Source organism: Oncorhynchus mykiss, chromosome 17 (assembly GCF_013265735.2).
Source record: "Oncorhynchus mykiss isolate Arlee chromosome 17, USDA_OmykA_1.1, whole genome shotgun sequence".
NCBI classification, from domain to species: Eukaryota; Metazoa; Chordata; class Actinopteri; order Salmoniformes; family Salmonidae; genus Oncorhynchus; species Oncorhynchus mykiss.
Window position 1 is genome coordinate 57,688,576 of NC_048581.1, and position 15,061 is coordinate 57,703,636.

General features: G+C 42.4%; 1 protein-coding gene across 1 annotated transcript; it reads left to right on the forward strand.

Moving 5' to 3' along the window:
* Positions 1–5,600: 5,600 nt before the first annotated feature.
* On the forward strand, positions 5,601–8,988 carry LOC110494205 (tubulin alpha-1C chain). The gene is made up of 4 exons (XM_021569040.2): positions 5,601–5,761; positions 7,317–7,539; positions 7,627–7,775; positions 7,880–8,988. Exons 1-4 carry the CDS (start codon positions 5,759–5,761, stop codon positions 8,852–8,854), a joined length of 1,350 nt encoding a protein of 449 aa, XP_021424715.1. The 5' UTR covers positions 5,601–5,758; the 3' UTR covers positions 8,855–8,988.
* Positions 8,989–15,061: the final 6,073 nt, after the last annotated feature.

Consider the following 15,061-nt stretch of genomic DNA (forward strand, 5'->3'; position numbering starts at 1 on the left):
ATAAAAAATCTCAGTAATCTACACACAATACCCCATAGAATTGTTGCAAATGTATTACAAATGTAAAAACAGACATACCTTATTTACATACAGTTGAAGTCGGAGGTTTACATACGCTTAGGTTGGAGTCATTAAAACTCGTTTGTCAACCACTCCACAAATTTCTTGTTAACAAACTAGTTTGGCAAGTATGTTAGGACATCTACTTTGTGCATGACACAAGTAATTTTTCCAACAATTGTTTACAGACAGATTATTTAACTTATAATTCACTGTATCACAATTCCAGTGGGTCATAAATTTACATAGACTAAGTTGACTGTGCCTTTAAACAGCTTGGAAAATTCCAGAAAATTATGTCATGGCTTTAGAAGCTCCTGATAGGCTAATTTACATAATTTGAGTCAATTGGAGGTGTACCTGTGGATGTATTTCAAGGCCTACCTTCAAACTCAGTGCCTCTTTGCTTGACATCATGGGAAAATCAAAAGAAATCAGCCAAGACCTCAGAAAGAAAATTGTAGACCTCCACAAGTCTGGTTCATCCTTGGGAGCAATTTCCAAATGCCTGAAGGTACCACGTTCATCTGTACAAACAATAGTACGCAAGTATAAACATCATGGGATCACACAGCTGTCATACCACTCAGGAAGGAGACACATGCTGTCTCCTAGAGATGAACGTACTTTGGTGCGAAAAGTGCAAATCAATCCCAGAACAACAACAAAGGACCTTGTGAAGATGCTGGAGGAAACAGGTACAAAAGTATCTATATCCACAGTAAAATGAGTCCTATATCGACATAACCTGAAAGGCCACTCAGCAAGGAAGAAGCCACTGCTCCTAAACCACCATAAAAAAGCCAGACTACGGTTTGCAAATGCACATGGGGACAAAGATTGTATTTTTTGGAGAAATGTCCTCTGGTCTGATGAAACAAAAATAAAACTGTTTGTCCATGATGACCATTGTTATGTTTGGAGGAAAAAGGTGGAGGCTTGCAAGCCGAAGAACACCATCCCAACCATGAAGCACGGGGGTGGCAGCATCATGTTGTGGGGGTGCTTTGCTGCAGGAGGGATTGGTGCACTTCACAAAATAGATGGCATCATGAGTAGGGACAATTATGTGGCTATATTGAAGCAACATCTCAAGACATCAGTCAGGAAGTTAAAGCTTGGTCACAAATGGGTCTTCCATTGACCCCAAGCATACTTCCAAAGTTGTGGCAAAATGGCTTACGGGCAACAAAGTCAAGGTACAACAAAGCCCTGACCTCAATCTTGTAGAACATTTGTGGGCAGAACTGAAAAAGCGCGTGCGAGCAGGGAGGCCTACAAACCTGACTCAGTGACACCAGCTCTGTCAGGAGGAACGGGCCAAAATTCACCCAATTTATTGTGGGAAGCTTGTAGAAGGCTACCCAAAACGTTTGACCCAAGTTAAACAATTTAAAGGCAATGCTACCAAATACTTATTGAGTGTATGTAAACTTCTGACCCACTGGGAATGCGATGAAAGAAATAAAAGCTGAAATAAATCATTCTCTCTACTATTATTCTGACATTTCACATTCTTAAAATAAAGTGGTTTTCTGCAGCATTTCTGCAGCATTGAAAGTCCCCAAAACATAGTGGCCTCCATCATTCTTAAATGGAAGAAGTTTGGAACCACCAAGACTCTTCCTAGAGCTGGCCGCCCAGTCAAACTGAGCATTTGGGGGAGAAGGGCCTTGGTCAGGAAAGTGACCAAGAACTTGATGATCACTCTGACAGAGCTCTTGAGTTCCTCTGTGGAGATGGGAGAACATTCCAGAAGGACAACCATTTCTGCAGCACTCAGGCCTTTATGGTAGTGGCCAGACGTTAGCCACTCCTCAGTAAAAAGCACATGACAGCCTGCTTGGAGTTTGCCAAAAGGCACCTAAAGACTCTCAGACCATGAGAAACAAGATTCTCTGGCCTGATGAAACCAAGATTGAACTCTTTGTCCTGAATGCCAAGCGTCACTTCTGGAGGAAACCTGGCACCATCCCTATGGTGAAGCATGGTGGTGGCAGAATTATGCTGTGGGAATATTTTTCAGTGGCAGGGACTGGGAGACTAGTCAGGATCGAGGCAAAGACGAACGGAGCAAAGTACTGAGATCCTTGATGAAAACCTGCTCCAGAGCTCTCAGGACCTCAGACTGGGGGGAAGGTTAACTTTCCAACAGGATAACAACATTTATTTTGTCATTTAGCAGATGCTCTTACCCAGAGCGACTTACACAAGCAATTGGGGTTAAGTGCCTTACTCAAGGGCACATCAACCTTTTGGTTACTGGGCCAACACTCTTAACCTCTTACACTCTTAAGGGGCGGAAGGTAGCCTAGTGGTTAGAGCGTTGGACTAGTAACCCGAAAGGTTGCAAGATCAAATCCCTGAGCTGACAAGGTAAAAAAGCTGTTGTTCTTCCCCTGAACAATGCAGTTAACCCACTGTCCCTAGGCTGTCATTGAAAACAGACTTGCCTTGTTAAATAAAGATAAAAAACACTAGGCTACCTGCTGCCCCATGACTCCAACATGTCATGGTGGGATCAGCCAATGGTCACCAGGTGGGATTAGCCAATGAAGTTGGAAGTCCCACCCAGTTGACTACATTAAAATGTTGGAAGCCCTCAATGGCACTGCCCATGCTAATATTTGGCCACTAGAGGCCTCTATCACTCTATGGACTGCTGAAAGACTTTATAAAAAATATCTATGATGAGATTCATATTCAAAAACTCTGGCTCCATCCTGTGGTTTGGTATGTGTCTAGTGGCTGTTTCCTGAGTAAGCCTCCACTGACAGATCACTCCACAATACTCCACTGACAGATCACTGTCCATGCAATAGCAAGGTTATTATAGTAAACTGAAACTAATCATGAAAAATATATTTCATAAACTGAAATACAATAATTCACAAACCCGTTTGAAAAACTAAAACTATACTGAAACTATTATCCTTGACTTTAAAACTAACTCTAATAAAATGTAAAACATCATGAATTATGTTCAAAAATCGAATGGGGTTTTCAAATTGGGGTTTTCAAGCTAATGAATCTGGTGGGTAAATGCTGCCAGGAGATGGTGATGTTTGAAGTAGGCTTAGTTTGTGCATCACTATAAGTCTCTCTTGACTATTGGAGAACAACTTCCCCCTCTAAGTGAGGACTTCAAGTTCAAGGCCTACCGGGGGACTGCAGGCAATGTTTTCCAAAAGCAAGATCGTGGTCAATGTTAATGGGTATAAAAAAATTATCTGAACACAATCATGGTATCAATACTTGCTTCTATTTCACCAGAAGTATGTCCTTGAAGTTATAAGGATCATTTGCAGCCTGCAGTACCCCGGTCGGCCTTCAACTTGAGATACTCAATGAGAGGCAGCAGCAATAAGCTAGCCTGCAACGTCACGTCCTAGAGTAGCTCAAACTGTGCATGCAATGTTTCCAAAAACGCCTCCATGAAGCAAAATGGCGACACTGATCTTCAAATGCGCTACTAAGATTTCACATAGGAAAATATGAGGTGACATCATCGATGGCTCCGTCTATTGTTTTTACAGTCTATGCTGTCTAGACAGACGGGTTGCTTGCCTAGTTTACGATGCTCCAAGGTCTGGGATATCCGAGACTACATCACATCAGCCATCACTAGCGAACAGTGAAAGAATCGGCTAGTAGATAACTTGATTATTCTTACATGTCCTACTGAGGTGAAAAAGCATTGGATTGGTGTAAACATGGGTTAGTTACCTTTCACCATATTTTTTTTGACCAGTTTCAGCACTATTCCTTTTAAATCCAAGTCATATTGAGATTGACTTTATAATGTAAAGGGCCAATCAGCATTTTTGGTAAAAAGGGATGGAGCTGGGGAAATGTAACCATTCTAGAATTCAGAGAGCTATGGATTCAAAGACTGACCATCCACGATATCCAAAATTATAGTTTCACCCATGTTTTGAGACTTTACAATATTAGTTTATATTTACTTTGTTTATAAACATTGGTGTAAAAAAGCTTATGCTGGGTTGTGATGGGTATCGACAGTTGAACTAAGCTCATGAGGCATTTATAAGTTATATTCTTCAAGAATCAATGGGTACATATCATTAATTTATAAGTCCAAAAATGTATGAAGCAATTGCTGATTGTACCTTTAAACCTAACAAAAACCTATAACCCTTCACGCTATGTATTACTGCCCCCAGGCTGCAAGAAGTGACATCCCAAAAAACACACAACAAACTATATAACACAAATGGCTCCTAGCCTGGCCGATGCATGCTTTCTGTCCATAACACTAGAACTAAATAATACAAAAACGAAATATAAATATTTGTATATAACTGAAACTAAATAAAAAGTAGCAAATCAGTGTAAAGGTTTTCCTCCTCTTCCTCTGCAGAGGTGTATAGCAAGGATCGGACCAAGATGCGGCATGGTAAGTGTCCATGGTTTTTAATATGAAAAACTCAACATGAACGCAAATACAAAACAATAAACGTGAACAAAACCGAAACAGTACCGTGTGGCAAAGAAACACAGACATGGAAACAATCACCCACAAAACAACAGTGAAACCCAGGCTACCTAAGTATGATTCTCAATCAGAGACAACTAATGACACCTGCCTCTGATTGAGAACCATACTAGGCCGAACACAGAAAACAAACCTAGAAACACAAAACATAGAATGCCCACCCAACTAAAACAAACAAATAACACAAGAACTAGGGTCAGAACGTGACAATCAGGTCTGAAAACTAACTGAAACTAAACTCCAAATTAAAATAGAAAAACGAATATAAATTAAAACTGATATGTAAAACCCAAATTATAATAACCTGTGCAACAGCCCGACCTTAATGACCCAGCAGACTCAGCAAAGTTTTTAAAAAGAGGGAGAAGTGCTTCCTTGAGACCAGTAAAATGACAGCTGTGTCCTCCAAATTAGTTACAAAGTCAATGTAGAAAGATTCTCAGCTGCAATAGGCTTATATCAAGCAGATCCAAAAAATAAATCAAGAATTATGATTAAATCTAAAGCAAAATCATATAGCCTAGGGCAAATTTAAAAAACTAAAGATGACAGATAAAGATGGTGTCAAAGGTTAGGCCTACATTGTTATCATTTTCAAATTAATCTGCTATCAAAATAGTTGTAAAACCTTGCTGTGGGAATTTGCTTATCTTCACGGCATTGTACTTTGGTTGTAGGATCATGGCTGGAGAATATCCAGCTTTTGTCAGAATTGACTTTTCGTAGCAGGTTTAGAAGAGCTTAAGCAGCAGGTTAGGTGAATTAACATGGCATGTTAGGACAATTAGGTTAAGTTTAGGAAAACGGTTAGGGTTAGCTAAAATGCAAAAAAGCAGAAAGACTTTTGAAGTCTTTTGAAGTTTAGACATGATATGGTTGGTCGTAGGTAACACTTTCACGCCATTTCCTTCATTCGTGGTCCTCAAATGGTCCTCCTTCAAATGGTCCAATAGAACGAGCAAAAACGCCTCTTCTTTTCCCCAGGTGGGCGGTAAATTTCAGTCTAAAGCCCGCCCAAATGTGGCGGACCGTCATAATCAGTAGCCTATATAAAGCCCCACCCTTACACATTACTGAAACTTCTCACATTAGACTCCTAAAGGTCCGTCTGTGAGAGTTGGTCTTTAATCTACTGCTTCTTATTTTATCTTTACTGCTCTTATAAAACTCCTCATCTTAGACATGGTAAGTTTGAATATGAAAATGACGAGAATTGTAATGTAGACTTCTTTAAATGTGTCATGATCGTGTAATAAAATTAGATTATGGATTATCAACAAAACATGACACCATAATTAATACCTGTTGCCTGTATTTCTATTGTCTAACACGTTTATATTTTGTATGATTTTTATTTTTTTCCCACAGTGACAGACATTATTCGATGTGACACAAATAGTTAGGACTGCGCCACAGATTGAGGTCTTTGATTCCTTATGTAGGGCGGCATTTAGCCCTTTCCTCCTCTCCCCGCTCATTGACCATAGTAGGCTATTCTTGCTTTGTTGCATTGCGGAAAGTGGCATGCCTTTGTAGAGAACATGTGTCCTGGTCATATTCATAACTAGTCTACAATGCAAAAGCAGTAAAATAGAAAATGATCTGACACACCATCGAGATTACTTAATCGTGATTTATTGCAAATATTATTTTATAGTCTGTTGCCGGTGGAAGTTCGAGGGGCAGGACCTTGTATAGAATAATAATCAAATGTCTGGGTAGGCAGATAACGTTACATTCTTGTCAATATCTGAATAAACCGAGAGTCAGACCACGTAGTGCTTTCTCATCTTGTGCAAATAAAGGAAACTAGACGGGCTGCTCCAGCCTATATAAATCATTATAACCCGATTATATTGTAGTCCCTTATACTCCAGAGGCATTGACCTGTACACTTTTATTTTAGACGACGCCATTTCGTTTCGTTGGAAAGGGGAGTTGCCCATTCAATGGCATAGCCTATTTGGCTCAATCTGAATCAATTTAGATAAACAAAAAAAAATCAGGGTCGCTGAAAAAAACCAACTCCACTCTTCAGAGTAGGCTAGTGTCAATTGTGCCATATCAGGGATTTTTCTGCCGACCCATACATAGCTAATCCTTGCCATGCTGATTTTCAGTAACGTTACATCGAGGATTACCACAGTCGACAGCTATAATCACTCCCATTGTCATGAGCACCGAATGACAGTGCCATAGCCAATAACACAGATGTAACACGTAAATCCTGTCAATTATTTCTCATGGTTTGATTAGGCCACATTGATTTAAACATACATCTTTAAAATGAGTCATTGACATGTAGTAGCCCAAGTTAAACACGAATAATAACCAAAACCTATTTTAATAATGGTCTGGAAGTGTATCCTTACATTTCTGTCTAAATCTTGATTAAATTTAGAAGAGGCTAAACCCCTCAATAATTTAGAGCCATGAATAGACTTACTCTACTCCAAAATCTGCTGCCTGTAGTCATGTGCTTTCTCTGCAGCACCAACACAGAGCAGGTCTGTCTCCCTCATAGCTGCATATAATCACTTACACACTGAGTCAGGTGACCAGGGTGTGCTTGATTTAGATCCAAAGCTATGCATAACTTGAAAGCATACAGGTACACAAGCCCATACAGCCAAAATGTCTTCCTCGTGAAAAGGCTTTTTTAAATAACTGGAACTCATCTGTAGGAAAGTCTACTAATATCTGAGCACTCAATTTTACGTGATTGTTCATTTTCCCACAGCGTGAGTGTATCTCGGTCCATGTGGGCCAGGCTGGAGTCCAGATCGGCAATGCATGCTGGGAGCTGTACTGTCTTGAGCATGGGATCCAACCAGATGGCAAGATGCCCAGTGACAAGACCATTGGAGGAGGTGACGACTCCTTTAACACCTTCTTCAGTGAGACTGGAGCTGGCAAGCACGTCCCCAGGGCTGTGTTTGTGGATCTGGAGCCCACTGTCATTGGTAAGATCACTGTCTTGAAGCAATGAGGTTCTGCTAACATTGGTATATCTCCTTAGTCTTGAGAAAAGCGAATTGATCTTTCTCCAGATGAGGTGCGATCTGGAACTTACCGCCAGCTCTTCCACCCTGAGCAGCTGATCACTGGGAAGGAGGATGCAGCCAACAACTACGCCCGTGGGCATTACACCATCGGCAAAGAGATCATCGACTTGGTTCTGGACAGGATCCGCAAACTGGTGAGAATCTCAAAGAACCTTTAGTGATGTCTTATTGTACATGGTACAACCTGCCTAATTACTGAATTAACAATACATTTGAAACATCTCCTCCTTCTCTCCAGGCTGACCAGTGCACTGGCCTCCAGGGCTTCCTGGTCTTCCACAGCTTTGGAGGTGGCACCGGTTCTGGTTTCACTTCCCTGTTGATGGAACGCCTGTCTGTTGACTATGGCAAGAAGTCCAAGCTTGAGTTCTCCATCTACCCAGCTCCCCAGGTGTCCACAGCTGTTGTTGAGCCCTACAACTCAATCCTGACCACCCACACCACCCTGGAGCATTCTGACTGTGCTTTCATGGTAGACAATGAGGCCATCTATGACATCTGCCGTAGGAACCTCGATATCGAGCGTCCTTCCTACACCAACCTGAACAGGTTGATCAGCCAGATTGTGTCCTCAATCACTGCTTCCCTCCGATTCGATGGTGCCCTCAATGTTGATCTGACAGAGTTCCAGACCAACTTGGTGCCCTATCCCCGTATCCACTTCCCCCTTGCCACCTATGCCCCAGTGATCTCAGCAGAGAAGGCTTACCATGAGCAGCTGACTGTTTCAGAGATCACAAATGCCTGTTTTGAGCCATGTAATCAGATGGTGAAATGTGACCCACGTCACGGCAAGTACATGGCCTGCTGTCTGCTGTACCGTGGCGACGTTGTGCCCAAAGATGTTAACGCTGCCATTGCCACCATCAAAACAAAACGCTCCATCCAGTTTGTAGACTGGTGCCCAACTGGTTTCAAGGTTGGTATCAACTACCAGCCCCCAACTGTGGTACCTGGTGGAGATCTGGCCAAGGTCCAGAGGGCAGTGTGCATGCTTAGCAACACCACTGCAGTGGCTGAGGCTTGGGCCCGCCTTGACCACAAGTTTGACCTGATGTATGCCAAGCGTGCATTCGTGCACTGGTACGTAGGTGAGGGTATGGAGGAGGGAGAGTTCTCTGAGGCCAGGGAAGACATGGCTGCCCTGGAGAAAGATTATGAGGAGGTGGGCGCAGATAGCGTGGAAGGAGAGGATGAGGGAGAAGAGTACTAAGAAGTATCAGGAAACTTCTGCCTGTCTCAACACATTCAACCATTCCTCATGGAACAATGCTTTTCTGTCCCTTTGTAACCTTGACTTTTAAATATTGCTCTATTTTCTTGCAATAAAAGTCAATTTCAATGTTTGTAAACTTGTTTGTGGTTCATTACCCTGCATACAAAATCAAATGATAACTTGGCATCCACATAAAATGAAGTAATGTCTCATAATACAGCACTCACTATGATTGCTCTGCTGTGTTGGATATCACAGCTTGCTCTGAATGAGGCTGAACATTGGGACTGTTTCATAAAATCTATGCAAATATAGTCGGAATAGGAGAACCAATGTGGGACAACAGTCTTTTGATCCCTCTTCAGCAAAACGACTCCTTGGTTGTTGATTGAGCATTTGACGCATTCTGGTTTGATATAGAGGAAGTTTGTGTATGTCATCGATAATTGTGCGCTTAGGCTGTGTATATATATATATATATTAGCTACCTTTCCTCAGTAATTTGATGTCAGTAAGGGGCACTTTGGATGGTATCCACATACCCTTCAATTACAAATAGTTGTCCTCTGAATTATTGTTAGCGGTGTTAATATTAAAGACCTCTGACCTGTACTTCAGAGCTATAAAAGAGTAGCATCTTATTACATTCATACCGGTGTCATCAAATCCCTGTGTGAGTGAAGTGAACATGTTCAAAACAAGCTAAAACAGCATTTCCTATTCTCTTCCTTTACGGGCAATTGACTGCTGAGGTGAAAGGCCTGAACTTTGAATATAAGGTCTTCAGTGGAGAGTGAAGGTTGCAGTGTCTACTGTATGCAAAATTATTCTGGAAACCTCTTGAGATTTGGAATATTTTAATTGTATTTTGTGGAAGTGGTCTGGGTCTGATTAAATAATCCTCTTAAGTATCATGCATTGACATGAGGTATGGGCTGATATTTTCCTGGCCTTTGTTTGGCTCTGCTATAATGCCAGAGATGAGGACAGAGTGTACACCTACCCCCAAAACAACTTCCTGTGGCTATGCGCCCAAAGTCTGAGACCACATTATTTTAACATTTCAGACAGCAGCTCCATTATGTAAAAATATTGAGTAATCTGTGTATGACAAAATAATAGAATACAATGGCGTCTCCCTAGCATGGCATTTTCTTATGACTGGTTTAGGGTACTGTTATAACACATACTTTATGAATTCTACTTGAATTGATCATTTTTGTTCTTACTTGCAGATCATTAACTTAGAGCTTGACTGTTGAGGTTAGATAAGCAGGAGGAGAATGATAACATACAGAGCATGTTGCCTCATGCCAAATCAAATGGTATTGCTCACATACACATGGTTAGCAGATGTTATGGCGAGTGTAGCGAAATGCTTGTGCTTCTAGTTCCGACTGCAGCAATATCAACAAGTAATCTAACAATTCCACAACAACTACCTAATACACACAAATCTAAGTAAAGGAATGGAATAAGAATATTACATATAAATATATGGATGAGCAATGACCGAGCGGCATAGGCAAGATGCAATAGATGGTATAAAATACAGTATATACATATAGGATGAGCAATGCAAGATACAGTGCCTTGCGAAAGTATTCGGCCCCCTTGAACTTTGTGACCTTCTGCCACATTTCAGGCTTCAAACTTAAAGATATAAAACTGTATTTTTTTGTGAAGAATCAACAACAAGTGGGACACAATCATGAAGTGGAACGACATTTATTGGATATTTCAAACTTTTTTAACAAATCAAAAACTGAAAAATTGGGCGTGCAAAATTATTCAGCCCCTTTACTTTCAGTGCAGCAAACTCTCTCCAGAAGTTCAGTGAGGATCTCTGAATGATCCAATGTTGACCTAAATGACTAATGATTGTAAATACAATCCACCTGTGTGTAATCAAGTCTCCGTATAAATGCACCTGCACTGTGATAGACTCAGAGGTCCGTTAAAAGCGCAGAGAGCATCATGAAGAACAAGGAACCAGGCAGGTCCGAGATACTGTTGTGAAGAAGTTTAAAGCTGGATTTGGATACAAAAAGATTTCCCAAGCTTTAAACATCCCAAGGAGCACTGTGCAAGCGATAGTATTGAAATGGAAGGAGTATCAGACCACTGCAAATCTACCAAGACCTGGCCGTCCCTCTAAACTTTCAGCTCATACAAGGAGAAGACTGATCAGAGATGCAGCCAAGATGCCCATGATCACTCTGGATGAACTGCAGAGATCTACAGCTGAGGTGGGAGACTCTGTCCATAGGACAACAATAGTCGTATATTGCACAAATCTGGCCTTTATGGAAGAGTGGCAAGAAGAAAGCCATTTCTTAAAGATATCCATAAAAAGTGTCGTTTAAAGTTTGCCACAAGCCACCTGGGAGACACACCAAACATGTGGAAGAAGGTGCTCTGGTCAGATGAAACCAAAATGGAACTTTTTGGCAACAATGCAAAACGTTATGTTTGGCGTAAAAGCAACACAGCTGAACACACCATCCCCACTGTCAAACATGGTGGTGGCAGCATCATGGTTTGGGCCTGCTTTTCTTCAGCAGGGACAGGGAAGATGGTTAAAATTGATGGGAAGATGGATGGAGCCAAATACAGGACCATTCTGGAAGAAAACCTGATGGAGTCTGCAAAAGACCTGAGACTGGGACGGAGATTTGTCTTCCAACAAGACAATGATCCAAAACATAAAGCAAAATCTACAATGGAATGGTTCAAAAATAAACATATCCAGGTGTTAGAATGGCCAAGTCAAAGTCCAGACCTGAATCCAATCGAGAATCTGTGGAAAGAACTGAAAACTGCTGTTCACAAATGCTCTCCATCTAACCTCACTGAGCTCAAGCTGTTTTGCAAGGAGGAATGGGAAAAAATGTCAGTCTCTCGATGTGCAAAACTGATAGAGACATACCCCAAGCGACTTACAGCTATAATCGCAGCAAAAGGTGGCGCTACAAAGTATTAACTTAAGGGGGCTGAATAATTTTGCACGCCCAATTTTTCAGTTTTTGATTTGTTAAAAAAGTTTGAAATATCCAATAAATGTCGTTCCACTTCATGATTGTGTCCCACTTGTTGTTGATTCTTCACAAAAAAATACAGTTTTATATCTTTATGTTTGAAGCCTGAAATGTGGCAAAAGGTCGCAAAGTTCAAGGGGGCCGAATACTTTCGCAAGGCACTTAATGATGAGCTTGGAGGGTATTATGGTGTTGAATACTGAGCTGTAGTCAATGAACAGCATGTCCCCAGAGAGCCATGTTTCCGTGAAACAGAGTATGTTACAATCCCTACTTTCTCTCTGGAAAGCAACACTTGCCTTAATTTCTTCTACCTTGTTGTCTAGAATCTGGACATTAGTGAGTAATATACTCAGAAGAGGTGGGTGGTGTGCGCGCCTCCGAAGTCTGACTAGAAGGCTGCTCCGTCTACCTCTTCTGCGGCGACATTGTGTTGGGTCAGACTCTGGAATCAGTTGGAATGCCTTGGGTGGTTCGAACAAAGGATCCGTAAGTTGGCATCGCTCTGATATCCCATAGTTCTTCCCAGCTGTATGTTATAATACTTAAGATCTTCTGGGCTGACAATGTAAGAAATAATGCATAAAAAACTAAATACTGCCAAAGTTTCCTTAGGACTACAAGCGAGGTGACCCTCTCTGTCGGCACGATGTGTTTCATGCACATTTCACACGGTCATTACCTACCTGGTCTGACCTGTGTAGTCGGTGCTGATGGATGGTTAACTGCAGCTTTAGCCAAGTGAACAATTAAGCATGTCATGGTTGCTTTAATTACGAGCTGCTAGACTCACTCATGTCTTTGAAATGGATGCTGCTTGGTATGTCTGCTGGGAGGAAGCACTAATACAGGAAACATGATATCTGTACATCAGAAGGTGATTGGGTCCTAGATTTTACAGTGAGATAAGATAGCTTTGAGGTGTGTGCGTGTGTGTGCGTGTGTGTGTGTGTGAAGGGAGGGGATAGAGACTCAGGTCATGGGGAACCTGATCAGTTGCCATTTGAGAATATTGGTCTTTATCGGGGAAAAAGGAACAGTGAAGAATTGCAGTGTGTAATCTTCCATTAAGGAAAGACAGAAGCAGGGAGAAAGAGAGAGGGAGCGAAAGACTAGGTTCTTTACTATAAGGCAGGTTGATTAGATTATAGTGCAAGGCCCATCACACATGAAATTAATTACCAAGAAAGCCAGACATGGGTAGCAGCTGGCCAAGTGCTGTACTGCTGCACTCATACAGCCATACATAGAGAGAGAGAGACTTTGATGGATGAAATGTTTTAAAGAGATTGTTGAATAATTGGGAGGAAAAATGTAGTTGTGTCTATGGATCTCAAAATGAATGGAAGAGGAATGGGAGGGAGCAAATCACAGAGCAGGAGGGAGAAGGAGAGGGGTAGGGAGAGATATACCTGGAGGTAGGGATGTACTGTAAAGAAAGGGGAAACCTCCCACAGTAAACAAGGTGCATGCTCTGCATTGATTCAACATTAAAATGGATTGGTAGAATGTCTTTCACTTGCCCACCTATTGTCACACCCTGACCTTGGATTCTCTGTTTTTCTATATATTTTGGTTAGGTCAGGGTGTGACTAGGGTGGGTACTCTAGTTGTTTTATGTCTACGCATCAGGTCTCCAGTGCGCATGCACAGTCCAGTACGTCCTGTGCCTCTTTCCTGCACTCGCCCTGAGGTGCGTGTCATCAGCCCGGTGCCACCTGTACCGGTCCCACGCATCAGACCTCCAGTGCGCCACCACAGTCCAGAGCTTCCGGCGACGGTTCCCAGTCCAGAGCTTCCGGCGACGGTTCCCAGTCCAGACCTTCCGGCGACGGTTCCCAGTCCAGAGCTTCCGGCGACGGTTCCCAGTCCAGAGCTTCCGGCGACGGTTCCCAGTCCAGAGCTTCCGGCGACGGTTCCCAGTCCAGAGCTTCCGGCGACGGTTCCCAGTCCAGAGCTTCCGGCGACGGTTCCCAGTCCAGAGCTTCCGGCGACGGTTCCCAGTCCAGAGCTTCCGGCGACGGTTCCCAGTCCAGAGCTTCCGGCGACGGTCCCCAGTCCGGGGTCTCCGGCGACGGTCCCCAGTCCGGGGCCTCTAGCGACGAGCTGCAGTCCAGAGCCTCCGGCGACGATCCACGGTCCGGTTCCACAAAAGCGGAGGGATCAGTGTAAGGAGTGGGGGCTGCGTCCAAAACCGGAGCTGCCACCGAGGGTAGATGACCTTAGATTCTCTGTTTTTCTATATATTTTGGTTAAGTCAGGGTGTGATTAGGGTGGGTACTCTAGTTGTTGTATGTCTATGGTTTTTGTCATCTAGGGTTTTTGTATGTCTATGTTGGCCTGATATGGTTCCCAATCAGAGACAGCTGTTTATCGTTGTCTCTGATTGGGGATCATATTTAGGTAGCCATTTTCCCCATTGTTAGTTGTGGGATCTTGTGTATGTTTAGTTGCCTGTCAGCACTAGTTTATATAGCTTCACGTTTCGTTTGGTTGTTTGTTGTTTTTGTTCATTCATTAAAAGGAGAATGTGCTCATACCACGCTGCACCTTGGTCCGATCCTTATGACGAACGTGACACCTATGGACTAAAGGAGCCTAACCTTAGTTCTTATAGAGCAGGACCTTACATGTTCTGTTAAGAGGCAAATTGGCTCTGGCAGTCAAAACAGCCAAACACTCTAAATTGCGGTACGGTTCTAGAAACATAAAGCCTTCTATATTCATACCACATTAAAATAATTTCACAAATGAAAAATATACCCTTACTGTACACTGTTTTAACCGGTTTTACCACAGTTGCACCTGACAGTATTCTTCAGTACACCATTTGTGGCGTCCGTGTTCCCTTTACACACAGGTGTTCAGAGACACAAATCGCTAATTAGTACAGGTCTTCCGTGTACATGCACACTAACCCACACAACCCAACATTCAGAGCTGGCAACTAATTTGCCTCTGCAGTAAAATGCATTTAGGCTTCCTGGAACTTCACAGTGTACTTTTTTACACGTTGCTTTGAGGCTATGCACTGCAGTACAATAACACTGAGCAACAACTGAGCAATAGGCACTGTAGTATACCATTTTCAATACAGTAAGAAGTTATTCTTTCACTCGTTATCAACATATTATGCTTCTGTATATTTTGAATATGACTAAATTGT

Bases quoted from the DNA above. Each gene is read 5' to 3' on its own strand.
- LOC110494205 (XM_021569040.2), top strand. The intron at 7,540-7,626 runs GTAAGATCACTG...ATCTTTCTCCAG, and splicing joins TCTGGAGCCCACTGTCATTG to ATGAGGTGCGATCTGGAACT. The intron at 7,776-7,879 runs GTGAGAATCTCA...CCTTCTCTCCAG, and splicing joins TGGACAGGATCCGCAAACTG to GCTGACCAGTGCACTGGCCT.